Below are 18,879 nucleotides of genomic sequence, written 5' to 3' on the forward strand. Positions count from 1 at the left end.
AATAAAACTAGATGCTGCACTGGGTGAAATGAATAATGGGGAGAATTGAATGGAAACAGGACTCTGCGTAGAAGTGTGCACCTAAGCTGAGTAAGGCATGACCCGAAGAGGGACTTCTTGATTTGGAAGGCTTTTGTCTGCAGGATTCCTCTTTTTATAAAACACAGAGATGACACTTTTAAAAAAAGAGAAAGAAAAAAAATGAACTTAATAGAAGAAAAGAGAAGAAAAATAAAAAGAAACCCCAAAGAAATGGATTAAACAGCATAGGAAAAGAGTTCTGCTTTAGAAAGCATAACTAAGACTTAAATGCTTTATACAAAACCTGTTGTTTCATAAATATCTCCCCAAAATCCTAGGTTTGATTTAACTGGCTCTTATTTTAATCATTTGCTTCTCCTTTGATGATTATCATCTAATTTTCTTGGTCCTTTTTTGAATAAAAAGGAAATTTAGAGGGAAAAGAGAAAGAACACTCAGAAGAGTTTTGCTCTTGAATGTGTTTACTTTCTCTAGTATTCAGCTTTGAAAACAAACCATTCAGTCATTCATTTATTCACTTATTCATTAACTAACAAACATCTAGGGAGAAAAATGATGACTCCTTGTTAGGACATACACAATTCTGCTAAGAGAAAACTGATTGCGCTTGATGTAGATTTGGATAGCACTTATTTTTTCCTGACAACTACACCTTCATAAGATCCCACCATCTTTTTCATGTAAAATTCTGTAATACTTAGTCTCTTTATACTGTGCTTGCTCAGAAGATGTAGCTTTGTATAGTTCCTGCTTAATTTTACCTTATTGTCACTGCTTCATTGTCCTAGCCTGTCAATAGTTTTGAATCCTGACACCATAATCCTACAATGCTATTTGCACATTTTTATGTATTCTTAAAAGTCATTGAAAAAGTTTTCTACAGGCCAGGTGACTAAAAAAAAAATCTGAAAAAAAAATTGGCACTCTATTACGTGGCAGCTGGGCATGGAAATTGATACCACTGCTTTGGAAAACTGCTTGGAAGTACTTACTAAGTTGAAAATGTGAATTCCCTATAACCCATCAATTATGTTCCAAGTTATAAATACACAACAGAATTATGTGCACAGTTTTATCAAGAGGCCTGTACAAGAATAATCATGCCAAAATATTTGTAATTGTCCAAAATGAGAGCAAACTGTATGTCCAGCTACATATCCATTTATGTATAATGGATAAATAAATTGTGGCATCTTCATATAATGGAATATTATACAGCAATGAGTTGAACAAAGTACAGCTTATATGCAACAATTTGAACAAATATCAAGAACACAGTGTTGAGCAAAATAAGACAGAAACAAAGCAAATACTGCATAAGTTCACTTTCCTGAGTTCAAAAATCAGACTAAATAAAACTATATAGGAGTGAGTCATTAGGTGGTCAAGCTACTTTAAAAAAAAGGGCACAAGGAAATGATTGTCTCTAGGGTGGAGGAACTCGGGGGACAGTGATGAGAGGAGCATGAAAGACCTCTGAAATGCTGGCAATTCTGTTTTTTGATCTTGGTTATGATTATATGGTTGTTCTCTCCGTGATAAATTACTGAGCTCTACATACGTATTTGTGCATTTTTGTGTGTGTTTTATTTGACAATAAAAAAGTTAAGCAAACAAACAAGCAATTATAATTAGAATGTCATGTTTGGACGCACCCCTATAAGATCATCTTCTGGTTCATTTCCATTCCTTTAGCCTAAGCTGCCATTAAGCATCATACTTTTTTTAATGGGTGCTTTTTTTTTTTTTTTTTAATGGGTGCTTTTTTATAGAGCAAATCTTTCAAATAAACTGCTTAAAGTCTTCTCTAATATTTGTTACCATTATTATTTTGTAAATAAGTGACGTATTAGCCTGGAATTGCTAGGCTGGAAACATATTTCAGAAGATATATAGATAAGTCTCCAAAAATTAAAGAAACTGAAAAATAATGACTATGACATATGACAAGTAACTCTTCTTAAATCTCAGATATTTTAATCATAACTAAGAGCTGATTCTGAAGTGAAAGTCTTTTAATCACTTACAAATAAGCAATAACCATATTTCCTTAATCCTAAAACATATTTTTTCACACCTATGAAATCAAGGTCCATCTTATAATCAACTGCATCCTCAATCTTTGTCAGCCTAGATCAAAGTTAAGGTCTTCCAGAGAGAATTTTCACTTACTTTTGCCAGCCAACTTCCAGCACTACCCACCTGAGACCATTTTAAATTAAATTCTCTGCTTGAAGTTTTTTGGACCACACTGGAATTGTGAATTCAGACCTCAAACTTGCATGAGTACCAACTAGTTGTTCAAATTCTCCACCCAGTGCCAAGATTGAAATATTAAGCTTCCCTTGCTGTTCTTTTCTCTGTGGCCACTCTATTGAGTAGCCTAGTTTTAAACTGAAACTAATATAGCCTTTGGTGACCCAGTTTTATTCAAAGGACTCCTGTTAGACCATGCCTCCACCCAAACTTGGTTGTGTTTTTTCCTTTCTTATTAAAGTACGTAAATTCTTACAATCCCTGGTATCTTAGATTATACAGGTAGAGATTTTCTTTTTTTCCAAAAGAAAATATTTAGTCTACAAGTGCATAGAAAAACCCAGACTGATTCTTCCATGTATCATTCTGTTTAACCACATTTTAATTTTGGTCAAAATCTTGCTACATACTCTATATTGTTAGTAAAATATTAGGTTGCAATTAAAATTAATGAACTTACTTTGAGAACTGTAAATCATATCACCATGTGAGGCAGAATTATTGTTTCTATGTGCACACTTTGTGTTCCCTACTTGAATTATAAGACCCATGAAGTCTCAAATTATACCTTTAGTAATGTCCTATTGCCTTGCATGTTATTGGGCCCATATTAAAGATGCAATAAAACTTAGTTTGGGGGGCTGAAAAACAACATGAGGTTAGCAAGAAACAAACAAAACTTTCATAAATAGGGGATGTGTGTGTGTCTGTGTCCATGTGTCTGTGTGTGTATGTGTGTGTGTCTGTGTGCACCTGAATGCAAAGTAAAAGTAAACATCCGGGCACAGAATCAAAGAAAGCTTCTTTGTTGGTCTTCATTATGAAAATATTTCAGCTTTGTCAGGATTAGATATTATGGAAGAGTGCTTGGGAGGGGATTAGGACTCCTATCTACAATACTTGCTCCAACAGATTCATTTCACAGCCTTAGCAGGTAATAAAAGAACTTTGCCTCTGGACCATGTAAGGGATTGCCCAGGCATAGCTAGGTGCACTGGCCATTTTATGTATTAATGCCAATCTCAAATAAATCACTTTTCTGGTCTGCTGTGGAAGGAAAGAGGATATTTCTGTCAGTAAGTGAATGGAGGATTACTGACTTGCCGACCTTTCCTGACTGTGATAAAAGATGACTTCTTTCCTTTTAGCAATACTTCAAAAATGGAAATTGCTCTTTTAAACGTACAATGTGAGAATGAAGTAGGGAGCCCGCTATTATTCCATAAATAGATCGTGGCAGAGGGCACCCCTAGGGAAAGGGAGAAATTCTCATTAGGGCTATTTTTCTGAGATCTGTCAATATGCATGCGTTTGCATTTAAAGAATGGAGAAAGGAGGAAGCAAGTCCTGACCGGATGTATTTTTAAGACTCTATTCTTATTCCTGCAGCATTTAAATATAGTGTGTAAAATACAGCACTCCTAAATGCTTCATGCTATGTTTGTTCTGCGGATTCTTATGTCATTTTCCTGATGAAGGAGTCAGGAATGCAAAATTATTTTGCCTTGCACTGTTAGACCCAAATAAGAATGGAAATAACAAGGCATGCACTTTCCCTTGACCCAGGATATGTGACAGTTGCCTGGTATTTCAAAAACAAATGGCTTTTGCTGCTCAGGCCACAGGAAAAAAGAATGTGCTAAAGGACTGGACTTTTTGTTAAGTATGTTTAAGGGTCTTTAAAGGCCTGAGAAATTTAAATAAGTGAGAAAATAATGATGCAGAATATTTAGTGATATCAAATACTAAAACAACTCAAATGGCCCAGAAGTCACACCATATCTCTGGAGTGTTCTATCAATTAAGTCTTAAGTGACCTTTCAGTAGTAGCAGTTGTCAGGACCACTCTTCTGTTTTATGTTCTGTGTGCATGTGGCTTCTCTGGACAATTTGAAGGTATTGTTCACAAAAAGCAAGGATCCTGCGTTATACCAGTGGATGCTTCTGGTGATGAATCAGTTTGTCTTAAGGGCTCGAGGCCACCTGCTGTCATACAGAATCACAGAAAAATGTGAAAGCTAAAATCCACATCAATCAATAGAACTTTGTTTTGAAATTAAATAGGAAAAAAAAAAAAACCTCTGAAAGTGGATGACTTAGCCCCTGGATGAAAGCTGTGGAGATGACAGATAATTTGACTGCCTATAACACTTCGCTCTAAGAACTAAAAAAAAATTATGCTAGCATATTATTTAAACACCTAAATATTTTGGTCTCATCACAAGAAAGAATAATCCTCTTTTTGAAGGTATTTATCTGTCACAATGCATCTGATATTGAAATACATATTACATCAGTGAATTTTCATGAACAAGTAATGATCTTTTCTTAAAACACACACACGCACAGACACACACGCACGCACACACACACACACACACACACACACACACACACACATTTGCCTTTAGGAGGATACAATAGCAAGAAGCAGCAGGGAGGGTTTCTTCCCATCTCTTGTTTAATCCTAGGTTGAGTTGGAACACAAATGTGGAGGAGATTAAGTCCTTGACCTTGGGCTCAGTTCTCTGTGCTTGTGTATAACTGCTTTTTCATGTGTGGAGCCACCATTTTAGCCAAAGGATGATCCAGAAATAACTGGAACTGTTAGGTTGACATGCTTAAGCAGCCATACAGATCAGGTCTCCAGAAGAGTTGGATGAGTAGACTCTTTTACCAAATACAATTAATGCGTACACTCCAGCATGCTTGATTCTAATTGGTCCTGATTCACCTGAGCGAAAAAAGCACCAGAGTGGAGGCAATAGAAACCTTGGTTGATAGTATTGTGTGTGTGAGATATTACTCTGAAATGCTCAAGAGAAGCTGTTAAGTGCAAAGAAACAGGCAAAATCAGCAGGACCAGCATTCTTGGAGAATGCATGTGAATGGTGCTCTCTGGAGTTGTGCAGCAAGACAGCTCTTATGGGCTAAGGTAGATTGCCAGTGCATTTGTGATGTAAAATGGGGGAGAAATTACCATGAGTGGCTTCAGAGATTCCAGGACAGTTTTCATGCCATCAGATAATTATTGATCTTTCCCCCTTAGCATATGACTTTGATCCTGGGAAAAATATAAACACAGAAGGGAGTGTTTACACTAAAATATTTTCACTTCGTTATATTTTACTGTGAATGAGAGAACTGGGAGAAATTCTGATGGGGAAATAAGAGTGTTAGGCACGCTGGGGTGGGAAGGGAAGTATGTCAAGAAATCTTCATGCACTTCCCAATTCTTTTTTGGAGATTTAGCACAACCTGAATATTGAATCCTCTAACAAAGGGTGCTTTGTCTAACAAAAGGTTCTATTGGCTCCAACTAAAACTAGTTTAATCAAAACAGGAAATTATTGGAAGGACACAGGAATATTTCAGGGAACACAAGGCAGCTTGACCTTACTAAGAACTGGGACCACCCACTCTTATTCTCTCTTCGTCTTACAGGGTCCCTCTTGACTGCTTCTCTCTGCATATCTATTTCAATCCTTTATTCTCTGCAGTTTTTCTTTGCCTCCCTGCACATACCCCAAAACTCCATAGTTTATGCATTTTATTACTAGCTACATGCAGAGACCAATTCCAAATCAATGGGCAAGAGAAACAGAGGGGACTAGCTTAAGGCAGGAACCATCTCTGTTGTATGTAATCACCTCTGACCAGGGGTGCAGGGTCATGTGGTGCAAATATGGCTACCTGCCAAGTCCTCTATTGTTCTCAGAAAAATCATTATGGGTGAAGCCTAGACTCCAAAGCTAATCAATTACATCAACCTGTCAGGTTTCTACTCTCATAACTGCACAGTCTTATACCACATAGTTATGACTAAATAATAAAACTTGAAAGATCCAACTGTTAGATCTCCTTGTTCTGTATATATTTTTCTCCAATCTTTATGCTCACTTTAACTTTGTATTCCATAGATTGCAAATAATTCTAAAAATGCTCTGGTTCCAAAATAAAAAACATATATGCAAACCATTCTAAATATAAAAATGCACAAAATTTGTACATATTTATACTCGTAAATCAAAACGAGCCTAACTTTAGGAAAAGAGCATGTCACATGTGTTTTCCCCATCCAAAGAGCACAATAGTCCAACAAGCCTAACTGAGGTCAAACAGTGCTTTTGATGTGAATGGGCATAAGAAGTCTTAATTGTTGCCTCAACTTTTAGAGCATTTGTGATTCAAACATGTCATGCAATCAGCAGCAGCAGGAGGAGGTTGCTGTGTTTAGGCTCATACTTGAACTTCCTAAAGTTCAAATACCTGCCCAAATGTGTACTAATATTTATTGACTTTCTGATACAAATGGGGAAAAATAATTTTATCCATGCCTGAAAAGAATGCAGGAAACAAACTCAGAGCATTCCATGTCTTTAAAGTTGTCTGGAAAGATGTGCTAAATATTGAGGTTTGCAAAGAAATATTCCAAGAATGGATTTTCCAGAATTCTGCTTCATTAAGAAGCACTTAAAAATATCAAGGTCTTCAGAAAATATAACTGGAAATTTTATATGAAACATTATGCCTCCATATGGATTTCTGTATTAAATCAAATTTATGCCAAATTTGTTCCAATAGTGAACAGCACCCATAGCTTGGAGTTGAATGAGAAACATACTTTTCATTCCTACTGTATAGCACAGGGAACTATATTCAATATCCTGTGATAAATCATAATGGAAAAGAATATGAAAAAGAATGTATATATATGTATAACTGAATCACTTTGCTGTACAGTAGAAATTAACACATTATAAATCAACTATACTTCAGTAAATTTTTTAAAAAACATACTTTTCATGATCATTAGTGTTAAATGTTTTATTACAATATCTCATTTTGCTTCTTTCAGACACACCATGGCTCAAATAAGTAACACAACCATAATGGCTAGATAATGTTTAAGAAGAAGAATCACCAAAAGTTAAAAATGCTAAAACTTGTTCTTGATGTCAGGAATTGCCACATTACCACTGAGCAGTGAAATGGCCACAAAGGGGAACTTACTCTCCAAAAATGTTTTGATCCACAAGTTTCCCAGAGAGAGGCTGCCAAGCATGATAGCATTATCTGTATTTTCAGTTAACACACAGTATCAAAGGCCAGCGAAGCAGTGTTTCTCCTCCATTTAACCCTTAATAATTTAATTCCCCATTCATAATCATCTTTTGTTGTTGTTGTTGTTGGGTTTTTTTTTAACATCTTTATTGGAGTATAATTGCTTTACAATGTTGTGTTAGTTTCTGCTTTATAACAGTGAGTCAGTTATACATATACATATATCCCCATATCTTCTCCCTCTTCCGTCTCCCTCCCTCCCACCCTCCCTATCCCACCCCTCTAGGTGGTCACAGAGCACCGAGCTGATCTCCCTGTGCTATGCGGCTGCTTCCCACTAGCTATCTATTTTACGCTTGGTAGTGTATATATGTCCATGCCACTCTCTCACTTCGTCCCAGCTTATCCTTCCTTAATAATCTTAAGAGAAATGTCTTCTGTTCAGTTTTAAAACAATTTCTTTGAACTCTTCCTTGTGAACTACATTTTAATCAAAAAACTAAATAGGTTGTATGATATTAATTTCTTATTTTACCTTTCTGATGATAAATTCAAAGCAATCAAGGGGCCGTCTTCAGTACCATCATGTATATGCAGTGTTTGAAGTTCAAGTCTATGCCTGTCTCTCTTCTGTGTGTAAGAAATGCCTTCCGGTCACACAGAACATCCTCACCCATGCCAAAATTAGTATATAAATTATATATATAGTTTAGATACTATTTTCTTCATTAATCCATGTCACATGCAGAAATTGAAGTATTCAAGGTTTTTGCTGGTTTGATGACATGATTTTCCAGTATTTGTTCCAAGCTTCTTTTATAATCATTATTTCTATGAAGTCATTCAACTTGGAAATAATTGCTTGCCAAAACTGAGTTTCTCTGGTGAACCACTCAACACAGCTTTAGTTTTACAAAGAACACCATTCTTTGTACGCTGTTAATCTTGGCTTACAAACACCACATATTATCCTTCCCACTTGAACAGTTCAGCTCCTGTTCTCTTAGTTATACTTTGGAACCATTAGACTTACGGCTGGAATATAAATGTGTGTCACCTAGCTGGTGAGTCTTTGAAAACAGATTTTCCAAGTATGGATATATGGACCCTCTGCTCGTGGCAACATCTAGTAGTTGTTAAAAATGTGAGGACTTCCCATTCTGCAAACCTGCCTTATATCAGAAAAATTGTTGGCATTTTATTTGATAGAGTTTTGTTAGTCTGATTTTAACTTTGACATTAAGTATCTATGACATTGTGTTCCCAATACTTGACACAGAAGTTATTCAAGTTAAATTATTCAAATAAATTAGTGCTTCCTGTGAAAATACTAAGCACTTAATTCTCATTTTTATTTGCTCCTTTAATCTTATCTCATTTAAGGTTGCACTTCTGAAAAGCTATTAACAGAAGGTCGTAACATGAAAATTTGACCAATAAATTAAAAATCCAGGTATTCAGTGGATTATTCTACAGAATACAAAATAATTTCGCTATCAGTTAATTTTCTAACCAAAATGACTTAAAGACCACCAAAATGGAACATTGTGTTGACAAAGCATGGGCCTGACTTAATAAAACAAACCACAAACTGACTATATGGCCACTATGGCAAAGCAAATTAAAATTGTCTTCCTGTTTCCTGTTCACAGTGAAATCTCTGAAGGCAATGGATTTTCCCTTGTCTAATGCTAGTGAAGTTATCTCTCCATGTCTTCCAAATTCAGAGAATCTGGGTCATGGATAATTACCAGGCAGGACATGACTGTAAAGGTGTTTTGCCCGTGAGAATTCTGTATGAAAATGAAAGTACCTTATACTGAAAATATAATACATCAAATGAATGATGCTGCTCCAACAAATTAGAATAAGGTCATTGAGAAGGAAAATTTCTACGACAGAAAATTTGTGAAAATGTTAGAATTCATAACATAAATGTGCATACTTTTGAACGTTTGATATTAAATACCTCATAGATTTATGAATGATTTACAATATTTTTTTTAGCAGAAAAATATACTGTGAACCTGTCAAGATTTGAGCGTTCATGAGAAATGAAAGGCATGACAAAAAATATATATTTTATATTCAAACTGATTTTATCAACACAAGAAAGTTTGCTCAATTATATATGGTTCTATTTCTACCTTCCAGAAAATTTTCTGACAATCATACAAGTGAATTTTTTGCTCTAATATAAATTTCTTTCCAAGTATACTTAACATTTATCTAATACACAAAGGGTGATGGGAAATTTGGACTTTATGAATTTCTACACATACACATACGCACATTGAAAATTTAGTGTCTAATTAAAAAATAGAAATAATGCAGGAAAGCCTGCTTTAACATACCTTGTAACTACTGAAAACTAAACAAAAACCAAAATAGAGTATCAAACCCTTCACTACTCCTCTTTCTACTTGTGTGATAGGCAATAGGAAAAAGGAGAGCCTACACTATATCTCCTCTCTGTGCCTTTTAAGATAGAAAGTTAAAAAAGACACTTAATATTCTTTCTTTTATTGTTCATATAACTCAGCTGCAGAAGATAGAAAGGATTTAGGAGATAATTTGAAACAAAATATAGTTAAAAATTTTTTTATACAAAATGAACATGTCATATCAAGCTATGTTTTCTAAATAACATATACTTTATAAAAGAGAAAATGAACTGAAGACATGTAATTTAGAAACCTGTTAAAGAGTCCACACAGTAGAGAAGACACAAAGTCAAACCACATCAGTGAAGCCACTTTTATTTTTATTTTTTCCACATAGATAACTTCATGTCAGCTACAAAAATCATGAAATGAAGAACTGATCGTGAAACTGCAAACTCAAAACCACTGGAGTGATAAACAGGTTCCCCCCAGAGGACTGTTAAAATAAAAATAACCAGAATAGCATGAATTCATATTTAAGTATTAAACATGTCATATATTTTAAAATAATAAATATATAACAGCAGTAGAGAAACTAATAGCATAAACAGCATGGAGTATATTTTATTTTTTAAGACAGATGAAATTTCTAGGCACAGTTTTAGGCATTAAAGAGGACACAGAGGCATAGGTTAGTGTGCGCTGCTCTGTACAAAAATACAGTCTGAATAAATTACATTGCTAGCCATACAATTAGACGTCACTTACCAGTCAGTTCATTGCATATTTAATAATATACAGGTACATGCTAATCCATATATATCATTTATATTTCAAACACATAGGTCTCTCTATATTTATGTCTTTAAAATTTACATGTTGAACTTACAAAAAGCTAAATTGTTGTGCAAGAAATCCAAATAACTAGCCCTGCTGAGTACTTTATGCTATATGTATGTATGTATATCTCTGTCTAAGATAAACAATGGGATTGTAGTTAATAGTTTGGCTTGTAAGAAAACATTAAACAAACCTGAAGCTGCAAAGACATAATGTTATTGTGGGTGAAAAATTCACTTGTGTTGATTCTGATAGACAAAACAGTATTTTGGATGAGCAATGACAACTTTCATGTTATATTGAACTTGTTAGTAATGAAACACTTTCAAATATTAGTGATGGTAGAAATATAGCATAGGGCTCTTCATTGGGAAGGGGAAAAAAGTTATATAAGAAATCTACTTCTCAGTAAACTGCAAATATGTGTGCCTTAGCCTATACTATATTCTGTCACTTTCCAGCTTTTCATATTGACAGAGAATGAAAACTTTGTTAAGACTCAAGATATGATATTGGTCTAACAGCACACTGCATCCTCTACTAGGACTAAGAAAACTGCCTCATTGATGTCAGCACCAAAGTACTGTTCTTCCATTATTCAGGAATAAAGAGATTCTCTCCCAATAAAGAGTGTTTAGTAGCTGAAATCCCTTTCCAACAAATACCGTTATTTCTCAGGCTGCTCTGATAATATGCAATTAACTGCAAGATAGTCTGGCCCAGATTTTACTATTTCTCAAGAAAATTGCTTCAAAAGATTCTATAATAGTAATATCTTTCTGGAAAATTTCCACTCATAGTTTCTTATGATTCTATACAGAATTATATACTTTTATAAAGGTTTCTCTCCAGGATGCATTTAATCATTTTTTTCTGTCATTGCTAAAATAAGAATAAGCCTGGTTCTTCAAATTTACTTTGTGATTCCATAGAAAAGTCACAAGATAAGAGGGGTTTCTTTAAGCCTTTGAATAATAAAATAGTTTTGTTTTTTTCCTGTTGTTTTGGCAACAGTTCTTAAGACAAGCTGAAAGCAGAACTCTGCTTTGGGAGGTAAAGCAAATTATTAAATACTATTGATGTGTTCCTGCTCTTAACAGATTTTGCAATATAACAGAACACAGGTACATTTTAAATGATTTCTCCAATGCTTCTTTCTGCAAGAGGGCCAAATAATGTCTTTGTTAACAAAAATAATTATTTATAATTTTTATATTAGAGCTGTATATTTGATATAAAAATATGTTTACAATTAAACTAACCAAATTTGTATATTAAACAGGATTAACACAAGTTTGCAGTGTAAGACTCGTTGCAAGCTTATTCCCTATTATTGATACTTCCTTCCATTTGACCAGTCAATAAATGATTCCCTTACCGTAAATCCATCATAATTGTGTGCACAAATCAGTTAGCCCATTAGTTAACTTCAGAGGACCAGGTGATAACCAGATGAATTCTACTCCTCTATTGACATTTAGACGTTTATATAAATCTATCACTATTCCTTTATTTTTTAATGAAGACATTTAAAATACTTGGAAAAAAAGCAGCCTTCTATTTTAATGAATTTTAAACAAAATGATCATCCTAATTGCTACTCTCTTTTGAACTACAGGGCTTACAGAAGAATCATTAATTTTCAGATTAACACCATTTCAATTTTTCATCTTATACAATTCTATTAACACTTTCCAGTGAAACAGTAGAGAACATAGAGCAAAAGCTTTAGGGTATATGCACTTTTGTACGGTAAATAAGTGTGAATACCGATCTAAGCCTCTTAAAAATGTGTACAAGGTTAGTGTTCAAATCACTTCACTAGAGCAAACATTTATTTTATGTGCAAAAGGCAAATGCATGTGTAGGCCTAGGAAACAACTTATTACCATTTATACTAATGGTTCACCTTCTATAAAAATATTTAAGCTTGTTACATATGCACAACTGTTTGCCGTAATGTTTGGTAAGTGATTTAAAGGGTACTTAGGACAAAAGCAACTCATGCATATTTCTTTCTAGTTGCCCCAAGGAAAGTAGAGACTCAATTTTTCCTCATTCTAGATATGGCTGAGGCAAAATTTCTAACCACATAATGAAAAGCACATGTCTCCAAGTCTTGACTTCCTTCCCAGGGAGATGCTGATTGCCAAAGCATAACCTCCCTTTAAAACAAGTATTCTTGAAGGTGGAACATGTATCATTAACCAATTACATTCAGAACCCCCGTTAGATGCTGAAGGGAAGTTCACTTTTCAAGAGTTCACTCAAGCAAATAACCAACGGTCAATGTAGTCACTGGGTGGGATAAGCAGGCGATAAGGACTCTAACAGTGGAATCCTTGTCAGCACAAAGGAGCTTCTAAACGTTGCTTATGCCAGCTGCTCCCCTGCAGGCAATAGGAGATTCAGGCATTTCTCATTCCAACTAGTTTCTCACAATGGTTGCTGTCATATAGACCCTTCGCTTGTCAAGAAAAGTGACATGAACATATTGGAAGTTTGCAGCATTTGCCTATGTCTAATCAGCTCTCTTAATTTGTGCAGGTCCCTAAAATGGATGTAAAAGCTGGTTATGATGTTGACAGCCAAAAGGCAAAAGATATTAAATCAACTGAGCAAACTGCTTGATGCTCCACAAGTGTTTTAGAAAATAGTGAGTTAGAAAAGATGCAGATGTAATCCTTTTGTTGGATGGTTGATTTTTTTTTAATTTGAGACTATTGGTTCTAGTAGTAGTCTTCGTAGTTCTTAGGGTTCAGGCAATAAAGGATGGCACCCCCAAACGAAAATATAGTTGCACCCCAGGCCAGGCCATAACCCCAATTGAACTCATGGTAAATTTTCAAGCTCACAGTTTCAATGAACTTGATTGGGTAAAGGACCAGGCTGCAAACCTGTAAAACAACTAAAAAAAAAAGCAAATCAAAATTAGGAAAATGTTATTTACAGGAAATAAAATGATATACAAATATACATATGTATGAGAATTACACTTTAATCAAATAAACAAAAAAGCCAAAAAATTTGAAGCATTGCTTATTCTAGATGGTACACTTTAAAATATGGACAACTTTTTCTGTTTAACACTATTTCACAGTACAGTAAGAATTACTCTATTAATAATCAGCAAATCACTATAATAGTATTTGATGAAATAATTAGTGTAATATAATTTATATGAGCATACAAAGTAATGGTTCTCACTTTACAAACACATATATAATTATCACTATTATGGCAAGTAGTACTAGTTTAGCTAAACTGTTTCACTATACAACACCTGTAAATAGCTTTCCAAGAATAGTGACCCCAAATAGCAGCTAAAAACCCTTGTTATTTATTTATACTCTTGAGAAATTGGGGACTTTGAAATCATTTGTACTGATGAAACTGGTGGTGTACCTGTGATTCAAGATGTGCTTTTGTTGCTGTCACTTCTCAGTATCATCTAACTCAGCCCAATATTCCAAGTCCTACCTTGATGTCCTTACTCTGATCAAAAACTATTTTTATTCTTTTCTTTTCATCCAGTCCATACCTCTCATTTTTTAAAATGGGTTCAAAAGTCATCTTTGTCAAGAAGCCACACCAACTTACACCCTATTAGATATAACAGATGACATTTATATATTTATTCCTCACCTACTTTCAAAAAAGAATTAAGTCTATGAAGGCATGGGAGATAATCGTACTAGAAAAGCTAAGTTAATGATGTCTACCACAATAGGGCACAAAACTTAGCTCTTACTTCTTAGTTAAATCTTAGTTCTTAGGCAGGGCTAAAGGGGAAATGTGATGAGTCATACTTAATAAAATAAAAGAAACCAGTTAATCAGGAAGGGGGAGGTGCTTTTTAAAAAAATATCTAAAATGCAGTTGGTATTTATCCAGTGGATATTTTTATATGGGAGACACTGGATTATACATGAGGTGATGTCTTCCATTCAAAATCATAACTTTCTATTGGATCAACTATTATATAATTTCTATTTTTTTTTTGGCCACGCCGCACGGTTTGTGGGATCCCCGACCAGGGATTGAACCCATGCCCCCTGCAGTGGAGCACAGAGTCCTAACCACTGGACCACCAGGGAATTCCCTTCTATTTTATTTAAATCAATTTAATGAGAATTTATGGGATGCCTTGTTCTGCCTTGTTCTGCCTTATCTGCCTTGTTCTCTACTATATGATGGCTTCCACCCTCAAGAGACAATCTTCACCCTGAAAAATCTGAGATATAGTAATATGTGACAGGGATTGGCAAACTACCAAATCTGGCCTGCTTTTTGTTTTTGAAAAAAAGTTATACTGGAACACAGCCAGGCTCATTCATTTATGTACTGTTCATGGCACAGTTGAGTAGCACAACAGAAACCATGTGGCCCACAAAGCCAGAAGTATTTACTATCTGGCCTTTTATAAAAAAAAGTTTACCAACGCCTGATATATAACGTAAATTTTGGGTTAAAATAATTATTATTTAACTCATCTTAAAAATACTGTAAATTCCAAAAATGCAACAACAAAAATGTGAATAATTAAGGTGTAGGAGACAAGAATAAACTTTGACACAGTAAAAATAATACAGCTTATTACATTTTTTTAAAACAGCAAGAGAATAGATAGTGTGTTTAATTAAACTGGAATTTCGTGCTTTAAAATCTACTCTCATCTATTCTCAGTACCTGTAAAATATCATTAGTACCAATATGGCTAATGTTCCTAGAAAGTCTACATAACAGTCATCTATCTCTGGCATAAGACCGATGAACTACAGAAAACTCATGAGGGGGCATGATTCCTCAAAATTATTACTTTCGATAACGCTCAGACTAGGGGTGAAATGACCTTTCTGGAAGCAGATATAAGAATTCCAAACATTTTTGCCATGTAGCTCAACACTGCTCTGGGCCAGCACTAGCCTACCATACTTCCACATTACTACTGACAGTGGATGGATAAGTAGGTCCATATAACAGGAGAATCTCTCAACATTCAAAACAGAAATCACACCTTGTTTATAGTTTAAAAATCTCAGAAAAAGTTTTAAGTCATTGTTAGAACAACTAACAGCATATTATATAATCCACACTTCTATTTCCAGCCAGTAAGTGCTAAATGTGTATTAATTTAAAAACTGGCTGGCTCTGTGCCTTTGTGATGGAAAAGGTGCTTTCATGTTTTAAATGTCTTAAAACTAACAAGAAGTCAATTACTATCAACCATGAACTACAGAAAAAAAAAAATCCAAAGTTACTAAGTAAGTTAAAAAGAAAGAAAGGCATTTTTCTCCTTTGGTTTCTATACTCTGGTCACTAGTCAAATCATGACTGATCCTGCCAGGATATGATTGAAATATGAATGTGAATTAGAAACAGTAAAATTCATTTACTCATTCAACAAATACTTGAATGTTTCTAAAGTGACACAGTTTAAGGCACTGGTAACACAAGTTGCTACCCTCATGGCTAGGCACACCATTATCAGTAAATAAATACAGAATACGGCAGGTATTGCTAAGAGATGTGAAAACACAAGAAAGCAAGAAAACAAGACAGAGGGATGCAGGCTGCTCTTTTAAATGAGAGCTGAAGAAGGCCTCTCTGGGGAGGAGTCATTAAAGCACAGACCTGAATGAAGTGAGGGGTGCAGGTCAATATAGTGGGAAGTGAGCGATCTTGGGTAGAGGGCACAGGCAGTGCAAAACTCCTGATGCAGGAGCACACTGGGTACAGTGGAACATCAGTAAGGATGCTATGGATGCAGTACAGCGGTACAGAGAGCAAGGAAGGGAACAGCATGAGATGAGATAGAAAAGACAGCCAGAGGCTCATTCAGGAATAGCCTTGTGAACCATGGTCAGGGGTCTGGATTTCATTCTAAGTGTGATGAGCAACTGCAAGAGGAATGCGAGCAGAGAAGTAAAAACTGATCTGAATTATATTCTAAAAGGATTATACTGCTTCTTTTGTGAATCAGCCAGTTCCTGGAGTGAGGTGTTCACCTAGCCTGCTTTTTTTTTTTTTTAATTAATTTTATTTATTTATTTATTTATTTATGGCTGTGTTGGGTCTTCGTTTCTGTGTGAGGGCTTTCTCTAGTTGCGGCAAGCGGGGGCCACTCTTCATTGCGGTGCGCGGGCCTCTCACTATTGCAGCCTCTCTTGTTGCGGAGCACAGGCTCCAGATGTGCAGGTTCAGTAGTTGTGGCTCACAGGCCTAGTTGTGGCTCTGCAGCATGTGGGATCTTCCCAGACCAGGGCTCGAACCCGTGTCCCCTGCATTGGCAGGCAGATTCTCAACCACTGTGCCACCAGGGAAGCCCCCTTAGCCTGCTTTTAATATTCATTTCAATGTGTTTTATTTAGCAAATATTTGGTCTTCATGGTATAATATAATGATATAGTTTCCCTCTAGTGGGAAAAGTAGAAATACAACTCCATTAGGCTCCACTGGCTTCCTTCTCTCTCTTGAGCGGCTTTCTTAGAGATGGAACTTTATTGTGTTGTTTGCCAGATGAAATGACCCTAAAACGCTTTATGCTTCTGAATTATTTTACTCTCTTTGGAATCACGGAGAAAAATGAATGTAATAGCAAAATTGAGAAAAAAATATAATCCTGCATTTGTAAATAATTTTCTTCATTTAATATAATATAGAGATGCAGGTTAAAATGCCTCCTTGCCTTTCACAGATGCTGCAAAGGAAACTAACAAACACACCTAGAGTCCAGAACTCAAGAAAATAACACCATACTATGTTTCTACTTTACCACCAATCAATGAAACATAATAGGCATTGGCTGTGGTATTGTCTATGCTCTATCTCAGAGGCATAAGTCAAGTTGTATAGCATTTTAGAATTTGAAGGGAATTTGAGGTTCATTTTATTCCCCCTCCCTACTTTTTGGAAAAGAGGCAACAAAACCACCAGCCGGGGCTTCCCTGGTGGCGCAGTGGTTGAGAGTCTGCCTGCCAGTGCAGGGGACATGGGTTCGAGCACTGGTCTGGGAGGATCCCACATGCCGCGGAGCGACTGGGCCCGTGAGCCACAACTGCTGAGCCTGAGCGTCTGGAGCCTGTGCTCCGCAACGGGAGAGGCCGCGATAGCGAGAGGCCTGCGCACCGCGATGAAGAGTGGCCCACGCTCGCCGCAACTGGAGAGGGCCCTCGCACAGAAACGAAGACCCAACACAGCTAAAAATAGATAAATAAATAAACTAATTTAAAAAAAAAAAACTACCAGCCATGAAATTGTGCAGACAGAAACATGACAAGAACTTAGAGGTTCTTGTGTTATTTCTAGTTTTCTTTAAGGGGATATTTTTCAATATTGAAATATTCAATATTCAAATAGTCAATATTTTCTAACATGGGGATATTTCAGTATTTCAACAAACATTTATTGGATGCCCACTGCATTCTAGGTGAAAGAGGTAAGACAGATAGGACACAGCCCTTGCCCTTTGATATTTCATACTCTATCGTGGAGACAGACACACCGATACAAACAAATGTGTTCAACAGTAATAGTAGAGGCATGTTCACTTATAATCCATTCATCATGTTTATTGAGCTCTAATGGTATTCCAAGTACCACTTCTGCCTGCAGAAAGAAGGGAGGGCTTCAGAGACGAAGCACTATTTGAACTGGTTCTTGAAGGATGGACAGTACTCGGTCAGAAGAGAAACATGAAAAGACCTCTAGGAAGAAGAAGCAGTTTCCATAAAGCTTAGAGATATAAGAGGCTGTGCCCATAGAAAATTCACATGGGTAGAATGAAGGGCACAGTCACATGGAAATGTTTGGTTTAGACTATAAAAGACTTATTAGCATGTCATAAAAATACAGACTGGTTTCTATAGGGAGACATTTCAGAGGTTATTTGAATTGTAGATGCTGTTGGTACCCTATGCTCTCATCCTCATAATTCCAGTATATGTCAGCCTGACTTTCAATTGTTAGCACCTGCACTTCTTTGCCTGACTTTTCCTCTGGCCACAAAAGCTACTTTGCCTGACTCTGAGGCAGGTACAGTGTTCTGGGAAATTACCATTGCTGTTTCCCCATCATCACCAACAGCCCTTACCAATGACTATCAGCATTTGGTTTATAAATACTCCAATTCCCTAGTCCTTCCAGTGAGGTAACTCTGAGGGGTGTGTTCTGCACTGGTTTCCAAAATTTTTCCAGGAAGATTAAGCTCCAGGTGCTTACAGTGACTACTGGTTTGATAATGTACTCTTTATTGGCTGCCTTCTCTTCCCTGCCTCACGTTCTTTCCATATCC

At 35.9% G+C, this 18,879-nt stretch overlaps 1 protein-coding gene across 1 annotated transcript in view; it reads right to left on the reverse strand.

Annotated features, from left to right (window-relative positions):
* Window positions 1–10,105: 10,105 nt before the first annotated feature.
* Window positions 10,106–18,879, reverse strand: part of TMEM47 (transmembrane protein 47) — a 29,680-nt gene continuing 20,906 nt past the window's right edge. The window contains exon 3 of the mRNA XM_057538010.1: window positions 10,106–13,494. Coding sequence (XP_057393993.1) covers window positions 13,316–13,494 — 179 coding nt within the window. The 3' untranslated portion in view covers window positions 10,106–13,315. The remainder of the gene's footprint in view (window positions 13,495–18,879) is intronic.

The sequence above is a fragment of the Balaenoptera acutorostrata genome, chromosome X (genome assembly GCF_949987535.1).
Source record: "Balaenoptera acutorostrata chromosome X, mBalAcu1.1, whole genome shotgun sequence".
Taxonomy (NCBI): Eukaryota; Metazoa; Chordata; class Mammalia; order Artiodactyla; family Balaenopteridae; genus Balaenoptera; species Balaenoptera acutorostrata.